Here is an 11836-nt window from a genome sequence, read left to right as displayed (position 1 = left end):
ACCTCTTTTTAAGTTTTGTGGATATTATACATGGTTATGCTGAGGATATGTCGGCCAATTTCCACTGGAAATGCCTTTTGGTTAAACTGTCAGCGAGGAATTTGCACTGTTATATTTTTATATAACTTTAATGCACATAAAAAACAGCTGCTTGTTTAAGTAAAAATACACTGATGGGGTTTTTTGCACTAATAAAGTTGTGGAGTTGTAAAGTATTTTGTCTAGTGTCAATTATATCGTCAGTTATGTCGTTATCGCAAATTTTCAAATGTATATCGTGATAAATATTTTTGGTCATATCGCCCTGCTCTAATATACACAATAGAGCGCTACAAACAAAATAACATTCACTTACAGTGTTTATCTCAAAAACTGGGCAAATAAGACCAAAATTATTGGTGTAGCTAGCCTGTTCTCATTGTTGTTGCATTTAAAAGCAATGGATAAGCATCATTAGATGATATGCAGGACTTATGTTGAGAAAGGGACATATTTAAACCTTAACGCAACCTTTTATTTAAGAGAAAAAAAGGCAAAGATTTATTACTAATGATAATTATGAAGTAAAAGCAAAATTAAAATGCAAGAGGAAGACAATCCAATAAGCAATTGACATTAAAGTTAAAAATAAAGTCCCAAGCCTGGCCGGCAAACTTGTGACCACCACTCCAGCCTCTAAATGGAAATGTTGCCACTTTGCAAAAAAGGAGTGCTATCTCTCTGTATACAATGGCACTAGTGACAAGGACAATATTGTGTGTATCTCTGTGATGGCAGTGGCATCAAACAGAACGGCAGTATTTGGGCTGTGAATGCTTTGAAGTGGCATTACAGGTACATACAGGAAAAAAGCATCTATTTGTATTTTGGGTGAAGTGAGCCTTTAAACAGAAATCCAGTTTCTAAAAAGCGACAATCTCCTTCCTTTCTGTCTCCTGCTTTTAGTTCAGCTGTAACAAAAGGACCAGATAATCTGTCCTCAGGCGGGCAGCTCTCCCATTACTCCTTCACTTTGTAGCTTTAGTCCATTCTTTTGAGTCCTTTCAATCCATAATTATAGCAAACACTAACACAGTGCCAAAGCATCAGGGCAAATGATGGGCATTTTTGCATTACAAAGCCTGAGCGTCCATTTTTACATCAATAAATCTTTATCTTATTATATTAATGTAATTACTGTAAAAATGCCTCCTAAGGACGATTCACCAGTGTAAACACCGCAGCGTACTGTATATAAAGTAGGATTTGCGGCATCTGTTGGAGAGCTGTGACGACAGACAGAGAGCGCTGTTCTTCCAGGACAATGAGAGCTTAAAGCTTACCGAGTTTTTTTTTTTTTTCGTGTGAGGGCAGATGGTGGAAGGAGCGAAAGGGCGACAGAAACAACACTTCAAACATGTTTGTTCTGCTCGGTAAAGCAAAACAGAAAACCTCTGACTGATTTAGAAACAAGAAGCAGGGGGGGTTATGGGAAAGATGGTTGCAATTTGGAGAAACGAAAGCACGGCCAATACCACTGTGAGTCAGAAGCTGCCAATCGTCTCCTTGATTTTCAGCTTATCTGTTTGGAAGAAGCCAGTTAATTTGTCCTCTCATGACATCCTCTCTGTCTTTGCTGTGCCTCTTCCTCTTTCTTCCCTTCTCATTTCTCCCGTTTATCTGTAACAAAAGACTAGTCAGCCTGACCTCATGCAAAGCTCTCCCTACCTCGGTTTCTCTGTTCAACCTCATCCCTTCATCCTCTCCTCCGCCCTGCCTTTTATTGCTGGATTCTTTCGTTATCCCTAGCTAGATCCGACCCACGCTATCTCTTGCTCTCTGTTGTGTCACTCCCAGTTGCAGATATGCTGCGGCTCAACATACACGTGCACTTGTGCAAATAAGCTATGGAACAACACACACAAAATATAATAAAAGCCACCACATGTGTGAACGAATGATGGGAAAGAAGGGCACACGCGCAGCACGTTTCTGGACTCGGGCTCACAAGCAGCTTGCTCTCGCACATGTACACACACATATGCACACACAGGTTCAGGGCACACAGAGAGACAGCAGGCAATATGGCAAGGATGCAATACACATGCAGCATGATCTTGCAAATGCTCAAACGTGAGGCATATGCGCACCAATGTCGCATACGCGCTTGCAAATACCCATACACAGCGTACAATCAAGGATCACAGTCACCCATAAACACTTGTGACCACAGAAACCTCACACAAACACACCACAAGTAAAAAACACATCCTTGCATTCCTTCAGAGTATCCTTCCAGCTGCATAATGACACACAAGCTTTCCTAAACAAACACACAGCCACACCCATACAATCCTCACCAGGAGTACAAGCTAGAGTACAAAAACTAACACGTGCAACACACATTTTTCTTGACCTCACAACATCCTCGTGCACATAACACAAAATTATAAAGACAGACACAAAGCATTGCACGCACTGTCCGTATCTCTCACCTTTCAGCAGCTGGTCTCCTTTGTACCAGTGCAACGTGGCGGGGGGTTTGCTGCCAGTGCTGGTGCAGGTCAGGGTGACTTTTTCCCCCTCCTTCACTGCATGCTCAAAGCCTGAGATCTGAGGCTTGCCGGGCACACCTAAAGAGTAAAGAGTTTTAGAGTTAGAAAGAGAGAAGGAGAAGACTTTTATGCAGCAGGGCTAACCTTGTAAAATTAAGGCCAGTTGCTGAGTTTCTAACAAGTACTGCATGTGTCTGCAAAGTTGTGGCCTATCAGCAAAATGTGCAGCAGCATCCACAATATCGCAGACAAGCTTGAATCTATTTGGGCAACTTGGAAAGCTCTGATAGAATCCAGCTGGGAGAAAAATAATGATGCAGGCTTGCTATGATTTGCACCCAATATGGTTCGTAACCATTTCACAGCAGCTCTGACCTTCCAGAAGAATCAGAACATGCTGTCTCTATTATAAGTATCTGCCATGACTGGTGCACTAGACATTTTTTTCCCCCCAGTTTTGCTAACAGGCGGCCAATTAGGATGTGCAGATAATGACTGTTTCAGTCTCAGAAGGAAGTGACTTGCTTCTGTTAGCTAAACACAGCACAGTTACACCTCTTTGGGCTGAATGGGCATCCGAGTTTAATGTTTGCAGCCCAGAGGCAAAACACTCCTCCAGTTCCAGCTTCCCAGAGCAAATATCTCAGGTTTTTTGTTTTGTCTTTTAAAATAAAATGAGAAAACAAGAAATCTGCATGCCTGTCTGAAAAGCAGTAAGATGGCATAACTTGCAGAAGCATTTAAGCTCAGTTGGTGAACTGCTGTGACTAAACAGCTCATTCTCATTACTAGGCTGTCAAATACTGACGTTTTCGTCAAAGCTGCTGGTGTCTCACATCTTTCACTCCCAACTCGTCACTTAGGGATGCTTGTGTCATATTTAAATGACCAGTGTAATTGTTCAACTTGCAGAGTTGATGTTGTGAAGGGGTATACTTTAACACAATCTATCCATCCATTCTCTTGCGCTTATCCGGGGCAGAGTCGCAGAGGCAGCAGCCTAGCCATGTACTTTAACACATGTTACAATATTTTCCTGAACCCAACTGAACCAAGTCCAGTAGTTTTAAGTATCTAAACTAGTGGATATGAGTCAGATGATAACAAATCGGTGAGGGAAAATAAAGGGAAAAATGCAAAGCACAGCATTCCAAATGGGACACAAACTGCAGTCTCCTGGCTAAGAAACCTGTGAAAACCTCCAACTTTGCAGCTTCCTAAAGCAGACATTATCACTTTTTAAAACATGGCCGTGATCCATCAGTGTCCAATATCGCCGAGAGGGACACGATCAGCATCTGACAGAAGGCCAGTATTTGATGCAGTGAGGGGAAAATACATCGGATGAAATAGATGTTGGTGTTAGCACAAACAATACATTTTAGAACATTCGGAAAGAAACTCGTCTCTATAAAACTGCCAAAGGACCCACCCCATGCATGGGGCTGTAAGGAAATTTATAGCAATGCCTTTTATTGCAAAAAAGTGTACAGTAAATCAATTACAAGAACAAAAGTGTTTGTTTTTTTTAAATTTATGTTTGAATTAACTGCAAAATACATTTCACTGGGTAATTACACAAAAAACATACAACAAACCCTTAACTCTGTCTAATTTTTCTCTTTATTCACAAAAAAAAAGGTCATAGTCTCCTGCGCATTTCACAGTCTCATGAAAAATTTGAAATGCTCACCACATTTTTAACAAGACTTCAAAACACGACGGTAGCTTACAGAAACCAAATATAGAAGAAAATATTCCCAAAGGAAAATGATTAAATCCTTCATTAACTTAACATTACAACAGTACTTGTGGCACACATATTAAGTATTCCAACAGTCGCAGTGAAGCCCCAAATGGCACGACGGCTGTCTACTGATGATCATGGAAAAGCAATTAATTCAGTGAGAATAATAATAACGCATTATCCCTTCAAAATCAGCAGCAAGGGTTCTGCATGTATGTATTTCTACAGTTTCAGTCAGCATTGCATTCATTCTCAGGTCAGCTCATAATGTCAAGTAGATTATATTTTGCATACAATATTAATTACAACTTCCAGGATTCATTATCTAAAAGACAAGGTGAGCGCAATTTGTGCAAGAATACTGGTGGCCTGGATGACCATTTACAGGAGTGAAAGAGAGGGACAGAAACACAGCATGAGCCAAAGGTCAGGTGAAAAAAAAAAAAAAACTTTAGCCAAGTGAAACACCAGATGCCCTGCTGCCAAATCAAAATTTCATGCTACTCTCCCAGAGGGTGTTCTTCCAGATTCTGGCACAGTTGGTTAAACACATTTTTTGCTTAACTGCTATTTTAACTTGGAGCACAAGTGAAAACAATGCAAGCAGAAAAAAGACTAAACATCCATTCTGCCAAATATTTCAGTATCCACTTTTCTTCACCACCATGGCTGAAGGTAAGAGGAGAAAAATTTCTAAACTTGCAATACACCATCTGCAGCTTTTGCGAGCTGCACATTTCTCTAAATGTTGGCGACGCTTACTGTCATTCTGCTTTTGCAAATAATAAACATTCGGTTTGACTGCAAACTGCCTTCTTATGCATTAAGGCAGGAAAGACAGAGTTGCTTATATAGCAGGAGAGAAAGCGGAGATGGTTAAGCCAACAGTTTAGATGGATTTAGGACCAGGCCATAAAGGAAAGAAAGAAAATTTATATTTTATTACTTTTTGCTCCAAAATATTTATAAAATTCAGGAAACAGCAAATGACAGAAAACAGATTAACAGAATGTATTTATAGTATTTTGTCCAAACCACTGCAAAAAGACGAACAGAAGTGTAAAAAAAAAAGTGCTGTGAACTAGCCATGGTATACATTAAAAAAAAATGTGGTCAATTTTTAATGTAGCGGTATTTGATGTAGTGCACTGTGTGCAGAAGCTCTCTGGCAGTAAAGTAGCATTGAATATTAATAAGGGAATAATACTGGATATATAGAATTGGCTGGAGAAGTCCTGTTGAGACCCTTTCCTCTACAAGTAGAATAAAAGAGAATAAAGCCATTCTAAATTATTCTATGGTTAGCTCAAGAGCGGAGGCATGCCACACGTTTCCTTCTCACAGACACATGCAAACTGGCCACGCTCACCAGTTATGTGCTGATGTGTGATTGTGCACGACGGTCAGAACAAGTCAAAACAAGGATGAAACATGCACACACAAACGCTGCTTTGCCAAAACTCGATATCTTTGCTTGATTTTCCCATAGGGGGTCCATGCGTTTTTTTTAGACATTTTACCATACATTTTTAATGGGTTGGCTTCCTCTCAGGAGCCATGAAATATTTATTGAACGCAGAATACAGTGTCACAGCCGTCAATTACAGAGAATAAAAGATGCTTGAAACACAATTACTGCAAAATTTAAGTAAATACTGAGAAATGATTCTCGTGTTAATTTGGCTCTTAAGAGCTCAAGTGGACCCGCCCTCATGCTTGCTTCAGAGTATACCTCCCCCCCCCCAATATGAATTTAAAAAAATCATTATTGAGCACACTGCTTATGTTGTCCAGGGGAACTAGGTTTTATTATTTTCAATATTGTAGCACTGACAAAACATTTGGGATACGTTTCAACAATAGTGATTGAATCCATCATTTTGGTGTTGTTGATTGACTAATTTCAAATATGGGGGAAAAGCCTTTGCCCGCTGAGCCACAGAACAATCACAGAGCAATCATGCCCCACCCTAAATGTAAATCTCTTGTTTCCACTAAGTGCATTCTCCAAGAGAATTAGGCCGAAACCCTCTGCAGCTTGGTTTTTCAGCCAGGAATTTGCTGGCAAATTATAAAGTGCTGAATCAAAAGCGAGAGGAAATTGCATCTCATCAATATCACAAATTAACTTACAGTAAATATTAATTCTATCTCCATGTTAGAAGGAAATGCAAAATGAAATAATGGAAGTCCACTTTATTGAATACATACTAATGTGAGAGTTTTCAGCACAAATAATGACTTAAATTCATTACACACCAATTTAGAAGTGGCACTAGATGCCCTTAAGTGTTGGCTGTGAATTTGTCCATCATTGCCTCCCAGAAATATCCCGCCAGTTGCTTTTTCCATGTATAAAATAATTATCTTTTGTTTATGCGTTGGTGCATTCCACTATTGCCAAGCATGCAAAGTAAAATCATTAAATATAGACAGAATAAGCTGACACAGAGAACCAGTAAAAACTCAGCTAATAAAAGTCAATACCTGAAAGAGCGTCCAAAGCCAATTACGCCAATATCCAATCAATAAAAAAGCCTACTCTCCACTGACGGGATGATGGCAATTTATTCAAGGCTGCAGGCATTCATTACACTTGCATTACCCTTCAGATTGCACCAATGTATTCAATTTTATTTTTATTTTGACTTTTTTTTGGGGGGGGGGGCTAATATGTGCAGTTTAATTCCAATGTAAAAATACCAAAATGTAGAAAAGTAAGGTAAAGAAGATTTTAAAAGCTCAATTTCCGATTAAACACACTTCTTTCACTGATTACAAACCTATTCATCTAATGCTTTGGAGCTGTGGAACTAAATTAACAGTTCTTATAGATGCCCCAGCTTACTTACCTAAACCTGTGTCCATATGAGGGCAATGTTGAAAGAAACTGTTATGACACCCACTGATGTATTTTTAGTACTGTATACTGCTGTCCAAATGGTGGGAAAAAGGCAGCGGAAGACACATTGGTTTATCCGGGGCTCATTCTACAACAAGGTAATGACCCAAAACATTAGGAGAAAAGAACTAGATGGTAGTCTTTAAATGATGGAAGACCAGACTTAAAAGTCATTGAGCTGGTTTGAGATGAAGTGGACAGAAGCAAAAACAAAGCAACAAACACTGGGACACCTGTAGGAACTGGAAGATAACACATTTATCATTGTGCAAACTGTTCTGTTAAACTTGCATAACTTTTCACTTTTTGGTGACCTAAACTTTATTTCAATTTTGGAAAATCTGGATGTTTTTAATTCTTTGATTTATTGGCAATAATATCTCTCAATAATATCTCCACAACCTTATGCACAGATTTAAGCAACAGTATGAAACCATTACATGGAAGACTATTGAGTACTAGCATTCAGATGTTCTGTTAAATATTTAAATATGTTTTCTTGTTTTATTTAGTGGCACAGAAGATTGGCAGAGTAGACCTTTTGATTTGAAGTTGGGTAGCTTAATGGGAAATGGTTGTTTTAGGTGCTTTTCCAACTTCATCTATACTCTGAACTAAAGGTGGGGATCTCTCTGTCTTTTACTGCACAAATTAAACACATTGTATTTGATTCAATCATTCACCAAACTTTGTGAAGATTCAGCATTAAAATGCTAGCGTACCAGTGCAAGCAAGTTTGACATTAACAAAGGAAAATTTCATTTAGCATGGGGGTAAACTCTGCGAGTAGGTCGCACTAGCAAAATACCACGGCGATGTATCAAGATGAATTGAAGCCAGTTGTTTACAGCTCGACAAGTCAAGTTGGACTTTTCTGCAATTTAAAACACCTGCGTTTACTTTCTGAATGTGCACTCTGAATGCAGCTTGGAATAATTGTAGTAGTATTTCCCATGAAAGTGGGAATAAACAACTTGAAAACTGAGTGGGGTGATAATAGCATATGTCAGAAGCTTTGAATAATCCATTTTAATTTGTCACAAATTAAGACAGACTGCAGTCAAGCTGATTTGTACAAATGTCAATCAGCCTCAAAAGAGGCAAGCTGAGGGTGAACAATGGAGACAAGAATGCCATTGTGGACCATTAGCCCTGAGTGTGAACAAAGAGATATTTTAGAAAAGCCTACAAGAGACTGAGAAATATGAAAAATATGAAAACCTAAGGATCCTTCAAGGACATACAGGAGACAGGAAGGTTAGCCTTATAGCAAATAAGGTTTTATTGAAATCAAAAAATGAGCAAAGCGTCTTTCTTTTATACTTTTGTCCTTTTATCTCTTTACCAAGTTAAGACATATGAAAAATCCATAGGTTTCTTTCTGGATAAGTTCATATAAAAATATGTTTGACAGTATCAAAGGTAAAGCAGTTTCTATACAAAATGACAGATTTCTCCCACAATATGAAGAGTGACTGACAGTGTGTGCTTTATACATATTTTTGTGACCCACCTAGCACTGTGACGGTGGCGCGGGCGGTGCGGACTGGCATGGTGAAGATGGAGCAGGTGTACTCTCCCTCGTCAGACAGCTGCACCTCCGAGATGGTGATGGAAAGCTCGGTGGATGTCGAGCGATACAGCTGGATGCGGTTGTCTCTCAGCGCTGAGGAAGAGAATATCAATTATTAGAAATGTACTTTATGAAGTGTTTGAGGAGATTTAGCTTGTATTAGCTGTGTTTGTTTGATTTATCAGTTATTTTTGCCTTTAAACTTTAGTTAGAGAGCGAAATAGTGTTTTTTTTTCAATGACTGCTATATATGGGTTTCTTTTTTTAATGAAATAAAAGAGAAAGAATTTTTTTTTAAATTTTAAAAAAGAAAGAAGACAGAAGAGAGTGGCGCATGATCAAACACAGCAGAGAAAAGGAAAGAGGCAAGAATGGAAAAGAAAAAGGATGCGATAAAAGAAATTATGAAAAAAGGAGGGAGGTGACAGAGGTATGGGAAGAAAGAATACCGTCACAGACAGTTAAAAAAAATAAAGTGAAGCAGGGAGGATGGTGATAGAGAGGAGGGTGTGCAAGAGGTGAGACAGTAGGGAGAAAGACTGAAAGAACAAGAAAATGGGAGTTAGAAGGAGGGGAATGAGTTAGCAAGGAAGGTACATAGGGAGAGAAGAGAAATGAATAGTTAAGAAGGTAATGGTGAAGATGAAGGAAAGAAAAGGCTGATAAATGTTTGTAAGGAATATATGAGGGGGAACAGCAAATGCACAAGTTCGAAAAAAGTACGAAAAGAAACAATAATGAAAGGGGTGGTGGAGCTGAAGTGAGGAAAACAGGAGGTGGGAAGAGAGAAAGAAAGTGCGCTAAGGAGGATGAGCAAGGAGGGGAAGGGCAGAGTGAGAAGCAAAGAGGAAAGTAAGAAAGATGATCCGCAGAATTTAAATCATGGGAAAGAGAAAGGTAAAATGAGAAGAAGGAGGAGGGAGGGGGAGAGGTGTTTAGAGAAAGAAAAAATGATGTAAGGCGGAGAGGAGAAGGACGAGTGACGAAGATGAGGTGCGAGAGGAGTAAAAAATAGAGATGCAAGTGCAAACGAGGCAAAGGAAGACAAAGAGCAAAGAGAGAATGGAAAGGAGACGCAAATTGAGAATGAGAGACGAGGAAAAGTGCAAGAGGGAAAAAAAAGCTGAAAAATAAAACAGAGGAAGCATAAATAGCGAGGAGAGTTAGTGAGAGACCAGGAGGAACAGAAGGGAGAGGAAAGGGAATGGGGGGGATAAAGAGGAGGGAGGCGAGAAGGGGGAATAAGAGAGACATAAATGGCTTTGTCATCAATGAGAAATCCAGCCATGAAAGAGGGAGAGAGCGCAAGCGACCGAGATAGATGATGATGATGAAATGCTACGAAATAACCGCTCGTTTCCGTGATAGCATTGACCTCTGCAGTGTTTGTGCTCTGTGATTGCTGCCGGTCTCCCTGCCTTCTTATCTGTCTGTCTATCTAGATGTATATCTGTCTATCTCTCTGTCTCAAGAAAAACTTTTCAGCTTTGTTCTCTGTGCAGAGCTGGCTCTCTGCAAATAATGGCTAAATGCAAAACAAGCAGGCTGTGATAAAGCAGACACCTGGAAAAAGCCATCATGCTTAAGTACAGTGAATAGTCAGATTTGTTTTCACATTCAAAGTTTTTGTTTTTTTAGCAAGTTCTTCTTTGTGTTTTCTCCCAGTTTCAAACTAGGACAGCTATGTTAGCTTAACTACAATAAAATGGAAAGTCAGTGCAGACAGAATAATTATAAGAGAGGAGGAGAGCGAGATAAGGATCTCAATCCTTAGAAGGATCCATCCATTCTTCCAACCATCATATACTGCTTCTACGAGTTCTAGCTGTGAGGGCCTCAGTCTACCCTCTTCCCAGTCACCTCCTTCAGCTCTTCTGGTGAGACACTGTGCTATCTAAGCTATTCTATCCATTTGTCCTGGGTCTACCCCAGAGCCTACTCCAGGTTAGACATGCCCAAAACGTCCCACTTTGAAGTCAACTGGTGGTTGAAGTGGTTTGGGAATGAATGACTGAGATTTTGGTCACTAACCACAACTAGTTGCCTTAGATGAAGACGGAAATGTAAATCAGCTCAGCTTTCACGCTCAGCTTTCATCGCAAAAGACCAATCCAGCACCACTATGTCTACCAGTACCACACGCCCTCCTTCGCTCTCTTGTGAATGAGAGATACTACTCCACTTGGGCAGCAACTCAATTCCAACGCAAAGTCGGAGCTGAGAACCAGACTAGGAGGTTGTTACGGCCCTAGCTGGGCCTCCTGAAACTGCCCTTCTGTGGGTGTGGTGTTTTCTCTCCGGCTCTTCCTCTCTTGCTCCACCCCTCTGTCTCTCTCTTGCTCTTCTCTCTTCCCAGGACACAGCATCTGCTCATTGGCCTCATTTACCACCTGGGCCCAGTTAGCAAACACCTCTCTGAGGTCATAGAAACTGGGGATGAACTGGATGTGAGAGGGTGGTTTTTCTCTGGTGTTCCCACATTGTGTGTCGAAGGTGATCCTATAGTGTGGAGTTTTGGAAGCAGTGTAGCTGCTTCACGTGAGTAGTGTGGCTGTTATGTTCTTTGTTGTTGCGACCTTTTTCTTTTTCTAGTGTTATTGGTAAAACGGCATTGCCGGCTCTTTATGTTAAGTTTATCTATAATAAAAACTATTTTATTTACTAAACACCTCTGTCTGTTTTCCTTTCATTCTGTACCAATTTGTTACCAGTCCCCACACACACCCCTGGACCTTCATTGTGGGGACGTAACAATGTGGGGGCTCGTCCGGGATATGAATGGAAGGAAGAGCAATTGAGTATTAGTGAGTTGTTTGCCAGTGGCTTGTTTGGTTGTATTGTATCTGCTGCGCTCTCTCTCCGGTTAGCACAGTGTCTAGCTGAGCGTCAGCTCCTCCTTCAGGCACTCATTTTTTATTTTGCCTTTTTTATTTTTGGAGTAATCGCGGGTGATGTTTAGTTCCCTGTCGGGGGTAGGCTTGTCGATGCTTTGTGCACTTGATGCTTAGCCTTTAAAGTTGCCTCGAGCCTGGTACACTCCAGAAGCTAACTAGGCTAAGATTTTAGTAGGTAGGTCTGGG

At 40.2% G+C, this 11836-nt stretch overlaps 1 protein-coding gene across 5 annotated transcripts in view; it reads right to left on the bottom strand.

Moving 5' to 3' along the window:
- cadm3 (cell adhesion molecule 3) overlaps positions 1-11836 on the bottom strand; it is a 104680-nt gene that overhangs the window by 34741 nt on the left and 58103 nt on the right. For all 5 annotated transcript variants that reach the window (XM_005918080.2, XM_042219062.1, XM_014332328.2 and 2 more), the window contains exons 4-5: positions 8697-8849; positions 2475-2612 (exon numbers count right to left, since the gene is read on the bottom strand). In XM_005918080.2, coding sequence (XP_005918142.1) covers positions 2475-2612; positions 8697-8849 — 291 coding nt within the window. The remainder of the gene's footprint in view (positions 1-2474; positions 2613-8696; positions 8850-11836) is intronic.

The sequence above is a fragment of the Haplochromis burtoni genome, unplaced genomic scaffold (assembly GCF_018398535.1).
Source record: "Haplochromis burtoni strain Fernald_Lab_line unplaced genomic scaffold, NCSU_Asbu1 Contig_27, whole genome shotgun sequence".
In the NCBI taxonomy this organism is placed as follows: Eukaryota; Metazoa; Chordata; class Actinopteri; order Cichliformes; family Cichlidae; genus Haplochromis; species Haplochromis burtoni.
Note: the sequence above shows the minus strand (reverse complement) of the source record. Positions and strands in the feature narration are given on the sequence as shown.